The sequence below is a fragment of the Pagrus major genome, chromosome 9, assembly GCF_040436345.1.
Source record: "Pagrus major chromosome 9, Pma_NU_1.0".
Taxonomy (NCBI): Eukaryota; Metazoa; Chordata; class Actinopteri; order Spariformes; family Sparidae; genus Pagrus; species Pagrus major.
This window is the reverse complement of record NC_133223.1, coordinates 10,761,453-10,775,607: the sequence shown is the minus strand read 5'-3', so window position 1 is coordinate 10,775,607 and position 14,155 is coordinate 10,761,453. Positions and strand designations below refer to the sequence as shown.

Genomic DNA, 14,155 nt, shown 5'->3' with positions numbered 1-14,155 from the left:
CAACCAAAAACTAAACACGCAACACAAGACTTTAACAAAATAATCAATATTGATACAAACATACTACCAAAATATTACTGCATGACTAAACCAGATACTGTGTTAACCTTTATAGGATCATTCACACTCTCAGTTCCAAACTGGAGGAAGCTCGTTTTTAGTTCCTTCAGTTTTCATACACTTCCCCTCTCACAGAATAAAAACTTAAACGGTGTCTTTTTGGTGTGTTTTGATGCTACTACCTGTAATAACAGGAAGGAATCTCCACCAGCTTCTGCTGACGTCAGAGCTGATGAAAGTCAATGTAGCGTTACTATAGTATATGAGAGATGGTGATGCCCCACTCAGAGGCCTGCACCTGCAGTAGTCCCAGTAATACAAAAACAAACATTTATTAGGTTGTTAATAATTGTTGGCAGAATGTGAAAAAGGTGGGACTGTGTTGTGAGGGCACAGCACAGCATCCGGATGGTGTACAACAAACAGTCCTCTATGCTGTGTCTGAAATCTTTCCCTTATGCGTTTCAACAACAAGGAAGTACTTCGACTCAGTAGTTTTGTCTTTTAACTTTCTGTGTTTTATATAGTAGGGGTGTAACAATACATCGATCTGGATCGATATATCGATTCAATGATCAATGATCCAATCGATGCAAAGTGAAAACATCGATCCATATCGCCTCCATCGTTAAGATACGCCTTTATTTTGAAATTCCCCTGGCACGTCTGTGTCACCGTTTCCATCCATACACAACTCCTTTCTGAACAGTGCTTTGTTTTTATTAAAAAGAATAGATTGTTTTCCATTTAAATGTCTGGAACCATTGATAAAATCACATTTCCACTGAAGAGTTCAGTAATAAAACTGTCAAATCATATTTTAGTTTTTTTTTTGTGAGTAGATATAAATGTAACTGATTGTGTTAAATGGGCATATGATATCATCTCATATCGCAGGCCCCTGTATCAAATCAAATCACCTTTGTCATATCGGCAAATATCTCATTGTGATGAAACTTGTGATTTACACCCCTATTACATTGTGGCACTAATTAGATCAGTTCTCCCACATATTTCTAGGATCAGCTGGTCATGTTTATGTTTTATTAGTCCTCGTCTGAATGTGTTGGTATATTGCGTTGTATGTTTATAACAATTACATTTGCTGTTGAGTAGCTATTCAAAAGGTGCTGACAGTACATCAGTCACAGTGGAGACTCATTTGGTTAGAAACACTATTACACACAGTCCAGTTTCCCATAACAAGCTGATTATTCTGAATTATAATAGCTATTATTATAATAAAGTTATACAAAGTACAAGTTACGCATACTTGAAAGTTTTCATTCATGTTGATAAATCAACAAAGCCAATATCAGCTGATGTAATTATCTTTTGTGAAGAAGGAAAATAAAGCTGATAACTGTATCATCACACATCAGAGCTTTTGAAAAGTATTGAACACAAATTAATTGTTCAGAATTCAGACTCTCAGGTAAAATGCTGCACAGTTAATACAGTGCACTGTATAGTAAATTTAAATTTAATGGCTAAATAATTAGTTTTGAAAGACAAAGGTTAACTATTTAATGTCAGTGAGATGCCAAGTTCTGCATTAACAGAGGAGCTGGCCAGTTGTGCAAACTGCACCACTTTAGAAACTTCAGCACACTCTGCTAATGTGGACAAAATAACTGCAAGGTTAGATATGGGTTCTAACCATGGGTTCCCCTGGTACTAGTGTTGAAGCAAACAGGCTGTTCTCCATTGCTGGAGACATAAAATTAGTGACAATAAAGAGTTTGTTTGTGGGTTAGGGTTAGGGCTAACCCTCTTTTTTTTTGTTACTCCAGAACATATAGCCCACATTCTATTTCTGTTTCTCTAAAAGACATTAAGCAGGCGGTGATTGACCAAAAATGATAATGTCATGTCGGTATAGACTGATATCAAATCCGATATTCACCATTTTATTTGAATTGGTGTTTTTTTTGTGAGATTGCAGATAAATTTAAAAAAAATTACAAATGTGCTACTTGGCTCTGATGCAGCCGTCCATTTGTGTCTTCAGTCACCATTTCATCCACAACACTATGTGATGTTACATGTCATAAGTAATAGCCTATCAACACTGAATATTCTTATCTGCAAAGTAACTAGTAACTTAAGTTATCAAATTAATGTAGTGGTGTGTGTATGTGTGTGTATGTGTGTGTGTGTGTGTGTGTGGTGGCTTGAAGTTTGTCCAGATGTCATGTTTCAGGTGGTCTCAACGTGACAAACCTTCTCCATTACAGCACCAGCTGCCTCGACATACACACAGTCTGTCTGTCTGTGTCTGTCTGTCTGTCTGTCTGTCTCTCTGTCTGTCAGCATCAAGACAACTGATCGCCATGTTAACCCATCACTGTTGTTACTGACCTGTGGGGGTTTCTGGGGTGATGGGGGTCCAGGTCAGTCTGGTTCGGGTGAGCAGGACGTCGTGGCTCTTTTTCCCCAGTTTGAAGATCCCACGCAGCACAACACACTCACTGACACACACAAGCAGAGTTTATTTTTGACAAATCAGAAGTTTATAACTGATATGGAAGAAATATTTTGTAATTTATATATCAACATCAATGCACTGACTGATAAATCAATCATTGGGTCATACTGAGGTTTCTGCTGATTTCTGGAAATCTGTCCAGAGGCGAAACTGATTTCTCTCACACTTACTGCCGATTCTGTCATCAGTGAATCTGAAGGACACAAACTAAACACCTGGCTGAGGAAGATTATGGAAAGAAGGCGCTCTGTTCACTCTAACTAATATCATTTTCATCCATCCATCTATCTGATACTGCTTAAGGTTTGTTTACCTTATTCACCACGCATCTCTATCAGGCTGTACTGAGGCAGTCCAGTACACAGCTAAGTGTGCTATGATGTTAGCATGCTAGCACACTGATGTTTAGCAGGTTTAGTGTTAACCACGTTCACCGTCTTAGTTTAACATTTGCTGTTTCTCAATAAACACGTACAGTAAGCTGGGTCTAATGGGAACGTGATATGTTTAGTAGGTATTTGGTCAAAAAACAGTTAACTGCTGTGTTAATAAGTACCTCTGCTCCTTTTCCCTTAAAATATTATCAAATGTAACATATTTCATAAAAATGTAGACATTCTTTCTTGGGCGTGGCAGATTGCCTTCACTATAATGCGTAGCAGGGAAGCCTGCATTGTTTATCAAACCTCAAAATTGAACTTGAACTTGATGAAATAAATAATTGTAGATGAGAACATCAGATATGTGTAGCATGATGAGAAAAACATAAATGTGTTTCCATCAATGTTTTCCACTTGAATCTTGGATGTTGTTGTGTACTCTTCTTCTCCAATGGTTTAAAAGAATCTGACTGGAATTGTTTATCATGAACCAGCCAAGAGTCTGGCATATCCAGACCCACCATGACGCCATGTCAGCGCTGGAGAAAGGCCTGACTGCACCAATTCTCATTCTGGTATAGGGGTCATAAACGTTCTGGCTTGTTTGCGTCTTTAAACCAATCACAATCGTCTTGGGCGGCGCTCAACCTAGAATGCGGCAACAGCACCCCTGCAAAATAGTGCCAGGGAAACGTGGTTTTCTTGTGGGGAGGCGAGTCCTGGCATTCATGGCTAAATCCCTGCAAAATAAAAGGTAACAGCTGCTAGCTTGTTTTGTGCCGTTAGAGTAATTAGTGTTGGAGTAATTTCCCAGTTTTAGTGTGAAGCTTGCTAGCTTGGAGGTTGCTGTTGTTCTTTCACGTGACAATGGGGATTCTGAAAACGGTACACACAGATAGTGGAAGGAAGGAGCTCACAGACACACTGCAACTGCGACAGTCAGTCGTGGTGGTGTGTGTACCGGGACAACAACTGCTTACAGTCCGCTGCATCAGCTACACCACTGGCTGTTTGTTTAAAACAACAGCGAGAAAAACACAAGCACAGCCCAGATGGCCGGAGGATGAATGACCCTGACAGGAGCAGCAGAAGACCAAGAGAGAGCAGGTGTATTTACCACGTCGATAAATCTATGGTTTACCTGCAAAGCCACTGTTTACAACAGCCACAACATGACATGATGACATTATCAGAGCTCCTGTGTGTTAACAGAGTGCCAAAGTGACGCCACTTCCAGTGGACCTCATGGGACCTTACTGAAAAAATTGTACATTAGTCAAGGGGGGCTAAGCCTGACAATTAACCTGCCCCGGACCAGGTTAGTTTTCAAGCATAAATTGCCATAGTAACTGAGCTTGATCTACACTGAGCTTGCTTTATGTAACAGAATCAACTGGAAAATGAGTCAGACTAACAAAATAAGCCTGGCTTATTAGATAATCTTGTTTTATGGAACAGAGGTCCAGCAAATCAGACTATCCAACACCTTATATTTGTAATACAGTAGTGGATGGAAAACACAATCGTTTTCATGTCTTTCTTTTTTGGTTATTTTTCTCAATTAAATTAGGATTTGCACTACCTCTGGATGAAAACGTGGCAATTTAAGAGTTCTGTAGAATGAATCTGAACCTGGGGAACATGTGGTTCTTTAACCGATGTAAAAGTTTGGTATTTTCATAGTAGCGGCTGCATGATGGTGCACTCAAGTACAATTTTGAGGTACTTGAGTTCCTTTTTCTATGACTTCAAACCTCCACTCCACTACGTACATTCTGGAGGCAAATATTGTACTTTTACTCTACTACGTTTATTTGGTAACTTTACTACTTTGCAGATTGCTTGCTGCATCGTAGGCCAAAGTAGACGATTTTTAAGTTGATTTATTTTATCGGCAACTGGATTGAAAAAACACTGATTCAGATACTTAGAAATATGTTGAATATTGAATCCAATAATTGGCGAGGTTGATAATCGGTCGACCCATAGTACACAGTACTGTATATACATGCAAATCTATGTATTATTTTAATTTTGACACTGAAGTACATTTATTGCCAGAAACTTACTTTTGATACTTAAGTACATTTAATATCGGATACTTAGTAACTTTTCCCTTACTAGTACCATTCATATGGGTGACTTTCACACAGTAATATCTTGACACAATATCTTCACATTTACTAGTAAAGTATGACTTTAGGGTACTTTTACAACAGTGTGCACCATTCATGCACAAGGATCTATTCTTTTACTTTAGTACAGTTTAGACAGCAGGGTTTCTTCTTTTAAATACTTTTGTGATTTTTGATAGCAGAAATGAAAGATTCAGGGATTCACAGTGTGAGCTGTCACTGTGTTCTCTCGTCTGATTCATCAGTATGTTGTGGGCCTATGAACCAATGAGAGAGCTCTTTGTGATTCTGTGTGGAACCTAAAACTGAAGGAACCTCAGAGCAAACACTCACCTCTCGTCCTCCTCCTCCACCTGCTGCTCTTCTTCCTGCTCCTTCTTCTCCTTTTTCTTCTTCTTCCCGCTTCGTTTTTCTTTCTTCTTCTTCTTCGTGCTCTCTCTCTGCTCTCCCTGCAGCTTCTCTTCAGGCTCCGACATGTTTACCAGCTCAACCCACGAACAAAAATGCAAACAAACAAACAAACAAACAAAGAGTCGGTTATTAGTGTGTTTTTCTTCGATAAACAAAACGGCAGATAAACACGCAGTAAGCTGATCACCACCGGCGCGTTGCGGTGTATTTCCGGGGTCTCGTCGCTATGGAGACAGACAGCCGCAGAGCTGCCGGACTGACAGCTCGTGCACGCGGCGGGTCGCCCGGTGTCTAATCAACGGGCGTGCGCGCTCCTGTGTGTAGCTTGTCTCCAGGCGGGAGCGCGCACACGGTGAGTAAATTTAAAAGCTGGTAGTACGTTACCTCATTACGTCATCAACTCATGTAGCATACTGTAGCCGATACACTTAGCAGATATGATTTCACAGCCCCTTAAAAAAAAACAGGTTTTTGTAGGTTAAGCAGCCTCACAATTAGTATCAGTGCACCTACACTACCCATCCTAAAGCAAACACAATGCTCACATGTTATGCATCTGTAATAGGCCTATATTATAGATTAATTAGGCCTATTGCAGATGCATGTATTATTTTAAACTACTGTAACAGTAGTTTTTACGTTAAAACTCTTTAGTTTTGCTGATAATTTATCCATACTTTTATTTAAGTAGAAATTAGAACGTATGGCTTTAACCTATGTTGGGATCCAGAGTGACTGTACTTCCAGTGTGGTCTTACTTCTATTGAAGTAAAGGGTCAGAATTTTTCTTTGAACTCCGGTATATGGCTGATGTTTGAATAAACAGGTTGCCTGTTGAATTGAGGGTTGCCAGTTTGAATCCATGAGTATAGACTGAACAATTAATCCAGAAACTGACTTAGCCTTACTAACTTAACTCTTGCAGCAGCTTCTGGTGGACCACCATGAGACCATATTTCAGGAAACGCATGTATGGTAGAGAATGGCGAGAGACTGATTATTTTTTGATCCAGTTTGAATTGTGCCATGAATTACACATAGGATTGCCAATTTAAATGAGGATTTTTCAATTAAAAAAAGTAGCAGTTTCTTATAAAACTAATGCAAAATAACAGTGTGAAAATACGTAATTAGAAACACACCCAACAGTTGCGTAAGTGACGTTATCTCGATTGTCACTCACCAAAACCCATAACCAAAACCTTGTGGAGCTGGTCCTGTATTTTACTGTATTTATGACAAACTGCAACTTTCTTGACTTGAAAAATTAGCTTTTGAATTGGCAAACATCATATGTGTAATTCATGTCACAATTTAAATGTGATCAAAAATGTATTTGTCTCTCGATATTGACTACTGTAGAAATTTCTTTAGAAATAGAGTCCCATGGGGCACACTGGAGAGGGCATGACTTCGCCGCAGTGCTGCAGCATTTGGTCTAATGTCATGTTTGACAACATTGCCGTCAACATCTCTGTGAAACTGCTTTATCATTTGAGACTTTAGTTGTTTTCAAAGTGAATGGGACACTGTGAGGTCACAGTGACCTTGACCTTTGACCACCAAAATGTAATCAGTTTATCCTTGACTCCAAGAGGACATTTATGCCAAATTTGAAGAAACGCTTTCTCAGAAATACAGTGTTCACAATAATGGGACAGACGGACAACCCAAAAAAATAAAATGCCTCGGGCCATAGCTATGGCTGGCACGGAGGCAAAACAACCAAGATGTGATGCATATCATTATGGTGGGTTTGAAACTGACCAAACTGAGTGATTACAAGTGAAAAGTGAAAATGTCCTAAATCCTCCTCCATGTTTTAAAGTGTGTTTGCAGACTGTTTAACTCATGGTGTCTCTCGACTCTGTTAACTGTTAATGGTGTCTGAGGCATCACTACTGTAAGGCTGCATGCAGTTGATGCTCAGTCCCTCTTTCCCCCCAGTTCTACACCCCTGCTCCCTGGCTGTGGTATATTATGAGCTACAACACCAACAGTGTGTGTTTGTGTGTGTGTGTGTGTGTGTGTGTGTGTGTGTGTGTGTGTGTGTGTGTGTGTGTGTGTGTGTGTAGGTGACAGATGGCTGGGTTTAAGCTGCATTAATCAGTGTTATGATCAGCTACAGACTGAAACACAAAACCTATATCACAAAGACTACTGCTAATACTACTATTATTACTGTTAATACACTGCTGCTAATGCAGGAGCTGTACAATCATGAGAAATGTCCACCTGATGTTTATGTTAATATCCTTTACTTATAAAGAATAAAAGGTTAATTTCACCGTCAGCAGCTCAGCTTTTTTAAGCAATTTTAATTTTAATTTTCTTCGGATCTCTCTATATATACAGTCATGGTCAAATGTTTATTTACACTTGTAAAGAATACGTACATCATGGCAGTGTTGAGTTCCAATGATTTCTACAACTCTCAACATTTGGTTCAATAATTAATTTATTATAGGTCCACTCATTCCACCACAGAAAAATGAGAGTTGTAGAAATCATTGGAACTCAGGACTGCCATGATATACATGTTTTTTTACAAGTGTTTATAAACTTTTGACTGCGACTGTATCTGTAAAGTGTTTTTCATTATTGTAAAGCAGCGTTTCTCTGGCTAAATAACATGATATCTTAGTTCCAGATATCTAGTTGGTTTTATACCTAACATTTATTCTGCAAGTGTTTTCTGCTCCGTTTGAACAGGATGAGTTGCAGTCTCACTTTATTATTCCATTTTAAGAGGGAAGCTAAATGGTGGGATATGGCCACCATATTGTCCCTGTTGACATACACGCACATGCGTACACACACACACACACACACAGCAGGACAGCAGTGTGTATTGAGGAAGGCTCTCATGCATAAGCGAGATCATTTTCATAAATTAAAATCTTGCCTGCAGAACGAACATCTGTGTCCGTCACACACACACACACACCCACACACACACACACACACGCACACACACGCACAGTAATCCTGGTTTTGTCCTTCAGCTGGTGTGATAATGTAGTTAACATGCTAACAGGGTTTTCTCTGTAAGGGGATACGTGTTTTCTCCTCATGTGTCTGACCAAAATTACAGAATATGGCTGCAACTAACGATTTGTTTCTGGATTAATTCTTCAATCTACAAAATGTCAGAAAATAGTGTAAAAATGCACATTACATTTTCTCAGAACCCAAGGTAATGTCTTGAAATTAATTTTATCTGACCAACAGTCTAAAATCCAAAGATATTCAGTTTACTGTCAAAAAAGACTAAGAAAACCAGCAATTATTCAAATTTGAAAGGCTGAACCAGTGAAATTTGGGCATTGTTACTGAAAATAATTTCTTCAGTGCCTGATAGAATATGACAAAAAAGTCTAACCCTACTTGAAGCCCCCTTAGGATTTATAAGCAGTATAGACATTTGATAAATGGTAAGACAGTATCAGGTAGTTATAAGTAGATATTAGGAATTTACAAGTGTTTAATGCTAAATAGATGGACTTAAAGGAAAGTGCTACCCAGATGCATTTGCTGTGAATGGACTAATTAATTAATCGTTTTATCTTATTGTCCAACAGCTTGATTATTGATTGTATGGGCAATCAGGTGTAATTCTGATTAGTCACTGCTGCCAAATTTGGGATAGAAATCAGACATAATTCACCTTCAGCAGCAATGAGCTGCTCTAAAAGCTAGGTTTTACAAAGGTTTTATGTGACACTGACGACATATTACATTTTTACGTTGCGGGCCTAGATATTTCTGTGTGTGTTTAAGGTATAGGTGTGCTTTTTAACATTATAAATAGAGCTGCATTCGATTGTGAACTTCAAAGTGAACTTGACCAAACTGGACTGAAAAGGACTAAATGAACCCTGAAGAAACTGGATACAGCCGCAGTAAAGTGGACTGAACAGAGTTTTGTTGTGTTGTTGCTGATGAACAGAGTCTCAGATTAATCACATTGAATTCCTTTTAATGAAAGGCCTTTATAAACATCTATCTTATAAAATATGAACAAAGGTCACATGAAATGTTAACAGAACGCTACAGGAACATTATAAAAAGCAGAAAGTAAAAACCACATGAACAACATGAACACTTCGGCCCAATGCCGGCCCAGCACCGGCTCAACAATGCCTTACACACTGACCCAAAAATAGAGAAATCTTTATTCTTTTAACATTTGGAATTATTAGCTGAGCGTAGCTCAGGTTTTAACAAAATTGCATAGTTTCCTCCAGATTATTGCTTATTGATTATTTTTCAGTGATAATATTGATAATAACGAGACATTCATAAAGCATGTCCTGCAGGATGAAGCGCTACAAAGAAGGTTACATCATCGAAGTGACACCATCGTCGACATCACTGTCTTTATGACCATACTGAGGAGGAGTCGTCGAACCTGACGCAGACAGAAAGAACAAAAGAAAGAAGACAGAAAGAAAGACAGCGATGAAATGATAGAAATAAACAGAACTGTCTCTCTCTCCATACAACAGTCTCTCTGTTCGTCTCTCTGTCTTCATCAGCCTCTCAGTCCTTCATCCTCCACATCCTCAGGAGTCGTGGAAAATGGCATTCAGCTGGGCATTCATCAGCCGCTCGTGATGCGAGTGTCCATCAAAGCCCATGAGCCCGTCCACCTGCAGCTCACCGCACCGTGGGTTGGACCCCCCGCCGCCATAGATGGCAGCATGTCCCCCAGCTCCTCCTCCCCCGTAGTGCACACTGAAGGCGAAACTCTTGTCGTAGTCGGCAGCTGCGACGCCCTCTTGCTTGAAGGATGAGAAGTTCCCGTTGATGCTGAGTGGAGGGCTGAGGGGCGGGTCAAACGCTGGGCCGTCCGACACCAGGACGCCATCGAAGAAGGGCTCCAGTGGGCCATAGGGCTGACCTTTGACCTGATGGAAGATGTGGGAGGGCTCCATGGTGCCGTAGGGTGGGCTGGGTAGGCCAGCCGTCAGCCCAGGACTCTGATAGGAGAAGTGTCCAGGATAGGTGACAGTGCCAGCGGGGGGAAGGTGAGCTGGCAGGTCGGGTGTCTGCTCTGGCAGGAAAGTCCGAGGATTGAGCTGCAGGCAGCCTGCCACTAGGTTAGTGGTTGGCTGAGACAGACCTGAGAACAGAGACAATAATTAGTCAATGATCAATACATATCATACCTTCAATACCTGTCAATGGATATCAATACTTATGTATTATAAATGTAATGTCAATACCTGCTTGTCCCTGTTAATACTTGTCACTGTCAATAAATCTTTGTACCAAATGAATACATATGATGTGAAGTGGAGCTAACAAGTCAGAAAAATTAGACCTAACCCAACCTTTTGGCTATTTTGTTGAAATAGGTTTCCAAAGCCTCATCAATATTCCATTAATAATAAAAAAACTTCAATATAAAGAACTTCCCTGGTTGATACTCGTAGTTTTTCCCTTCATATTAATGTTATGTGAGCAGAGATCAGGCTTCAGACTTGGTAAACCCAGTTCATTCTGTTGCTGTAAGGTAATGCTGACCTTTGCAGAGCGCCTGGACGAAGCTCATGAGGTCGGGTGCTTTGCCGGAGCGCAGGACCTCACTCAAGGCCCAGATGTAGTTCTTTGCGAGGCGGAGTGTCTCGATCTTTGACAGTTTCTGGGTTTTGGAGTAACAAGGGACGACTTTCCGCAGACTCTCCAAAGCGTCGTTCAGCCCGTGCATACGGTTCCTCTCTCTGGCGTTAGCTTTCATTCGACGGACCTTAAACCTGCAGAAACAGAAAGCAGATTCATTTTTTAGGCCTGCTATCAATCAACTTATCTGTTACATCCTAGAATGATAACCAGCATTCAAGAATCCCTTGAGAGTGGGCATGCATGCAGTCACTATGCAGTCATTATGGATATTTTGCAGAATGGCGCTCTCTTGCACACGTAAAATGCATTTTAGGTCAGATTTTGGTGTTCCTGTGCTGTTTTGTGTAATGTGTGTGCACCTGAAACAGTTGCAGTTCTCGTTTTGTTTACGTTTGGTTAGCACCAATGCTAGTGCTTTTATGCTAGCACTGCTCAGTCTAATTACAACGGTAAACAGAAGTGTACAACAGTTTTCCATGGTTTTAAATTGTTTTAATTTAATAGAATAAGCTCACTACACATGCTCAGAATGCTCTTCTCTGGTGTTTGACTTAGTTTTCGACATAGATTTTATCGCCACCTACTGGCCCGGCATGCCTGTTTGAACGTTTGGAATTGTTTTTGCGTTCTCTTGTGTAATGCGATATTTTGAAAACCAAAGTTGTGTTTTAATTTCTTTTTTTTAAAAGGAAGTTGAAAATATCTGTTTTGAAAAACATCTGAATATATTAGGACAAGTTAAAAGAATGTACACAAGCTGTACCGTGACAGACTGCCACTGTCTTTTTCTGATTGGACAAAAAAAAAAGGTTTTGGATAATGTTCCTCATTTATCTTGTTTGGTGGTTGTGTTTTTGTATTTTCATTAATTAATTATGCCTTTGCCTATGTTTAGTAAAATTGTGACGATGATATTGGTCCATCTGACATTTCTATACAATGTCCTGATCCCAATCCTGCTCCTCAGAGGATGAACCCTGTTGTTTTAGTGACCTTAGAGCTCTCCCATGAAAAACTTTAGCTGAGTGCTAAGCTCACATGCTGGAAATACCTGCTTTTAAAACTCAGAACAGGCAGGAAAAAAATCAATCCCCTTTACCTCTGGATACGAGCCTTCGTCATTTTCTTCTTCTTTGGCCCTCGCCTCTTGGGTTTGTTCTCGCCGTCCTCGTCCTCCTCTTCTTCCTCATCATCGTCATCGTCCTCGTCATCTTCCATATGGTGGAGATGATCCTCCTCTTCCTCTCCTCCTCCTCCCCTCTCTGTCTCATCTCCTGAGGGGCTGTGAAGCTCCTGCTGCCCCTCTGAGTCCACTGACGCCTGCTCCACAGACCTGGTCATGATGCTGATTCTCTGTTTGACGACAAAATACAGAAAGAGACATGTCTTCATTAGAAAACAACTCCTGCAGAGAGCTTATTATCACTCTTAATCTCTGAAGAGACAGAAAAAAAGCTTATTATTAGAATATTATTATTTATTAATTTATTAATATTATTATCTGTCAGAGGTCTACTTATGAAATGAAACATACATTCACAGTCAATAAGGTTTTGTCGACCTTTAAACTGTTTAAAACCAGAACCACATATGCAGATTTTTCATATATTGAGGAAGGGATGGAATTTATTCTCACATCAGCAGGTCTTAAAATGTGCTAAAGGGTTTCTTGAAACATTGCTTAAAAATTTTGCCAATCAACAATACAAATGTCTTTAAGCATTTTAAGCACTGGACATTCATTTTTCTTATTTAATATTAGAAATATTTTTTGGTCTTGATTTTACAATAATTGAATTATCAGATAGGCCACCTGTTTGTTTATAATGGTGAAAATACCCAGAGGACTGGAGTCAGAAGGTTTGGTTCATTTTCACGTGTTAATAAACATGGCACCGGTTGCTGATGAATTTAAGTTCTAACTTGTATTTCCTTCAAAAGAAAATACACAATAAAAAAACATCTGATGGTGCTGGTGTGATTATTTACTTGTCTCCAAGATGTTTTTAAAAAAGGATTTTAAAATGCAGAAACATCGAGCAGAAAGAGCTCATGCTGATTCAAGAAATGTAGGACTAACTTAGACTAAATTAGCGCGGCCTCCTGATTTAAATCGGATTTAGAAATTAAAACAATTAAAATCTCTTCAAGAGTTGATTGTGTGTCTGCACAGATTAAAAATAAAAGTCCTACAGGCCTTAAGACTCATCACACTGCGGACGGAGACTAGAGAAAAGAAGACGGGAGAATTCAGTCGATGTAAGACACATTCATCTTATATTTATAAGACAAAAAAAATATAAAGTTTCAGTGCGTGGCGTTATAATCTGTAGACTATACGACATTTAGTTTTATATTTAATTTAGAAAATCATAAAAATGCAACAGAAATAGAAACTTTAAAGCCAAACAGTCCTCAGATTGTCCGGAGAGAAACTGAACAAGCTCTGGTTTAGTTTAGGCCAATTACTGGTAAACTGTTCCAGTCTATGTCTTTGGTCACAGAAATTAATAGTTTTTATCTGTTTAGAAGACGTCAAAAATCACCGGAGTCCAGTATAACTGTCTTTTAAATTAATACATTAGATTGAGTAAATAAGAAATGGTTTTATCAGCAGGGAAAACATTTAAAACCGAAAAGGAGGAGAGCTGAACATTTAATTAGGTCTTTAAATTAATTCACCGTTGATTAAATGGAGGCTTTAGTGGGCTTAGACTAGGCTATAATCTTTTAAATAGTAGTCTAATAATAATAATAATCTGATAATTGATCCTGTGATGACGAATCAAATAGTTTTCTTTCAGTCCCGTTTCCCGCTGACCGGTCCCGTTAATTTAACAGGTGAGCGGATGTATGAGACACAGTCAAAGACAAAAATATGAGTTTTAAATTCCAGAGAAGAAGAAAGATGTTTAGGAGGGAAATCGACTGAGAGCAGGCAGGTAGCAACGAATACAATTATAGACACCTTGAAATAAAAGATATGATGATAAAAACTACAAACTGAACAATAACATCAAAATGAACCAATGGAAATCTTCCCAATTTTTTAA

At 39.3% G+C, this 14,155-nt stretch overlaps 2 protein-coding genes across 2 annotated transcripts in view; both read right to left on the bottom strand.

Annotated features, from left to right (window-relative positions):
* Positions 1 to 5,569, bottom strand: part of cerkl (CERK like autophagy regulator) — a 36,422-nt gene extending 30,853 nt beyond the window's left edge. The window contains exons 1-2 of the mRNA XM_073473808.1: positions 5,397 to 5,569; positions 2,422 to 2,531 (exon numbers count right to left, since the gene is read on the bottom strand). Of these exons, the coding sequence (XP_073329909.1) occupies positions 2,422 to 2,531; positions 5,397 to 5,539 (253 nt within the window). The 5' untranslated portion in view covers positions 5,540 to 5,569. The remainder of the gene's footprint in view (positions 1 to 2,421; positions 2,532 to 5,396) is intronic.
* A 4,191-nt stretch (positions 5,570 to 9,760) lies between these two features.
* neurod1 (neuronal differentiation 1) lies at positions 9,761 to 12,443 on the bottom strand. The gene is made up of 3 exons (XM_073474033.1): positions 12,202 to 12,443; positions 11,004 to 11,233; positions 9,761 to 10,599 (listed from the first exon to the last, which is right to left on the bottom strand). Exons 1-3 carry the CDS (start codon positions 12,441 to 12,443, stop codon positions 10,040 to 10,042), a joined length of 1,032 nt encoding a protein of 343 aa, XP_073330134.1. The 3' UTR covers positions 9,761 to 10,039.
* Between the last annotated feature and the right edge of the window lie 1,712 nt (positions 12,444 to 14,155).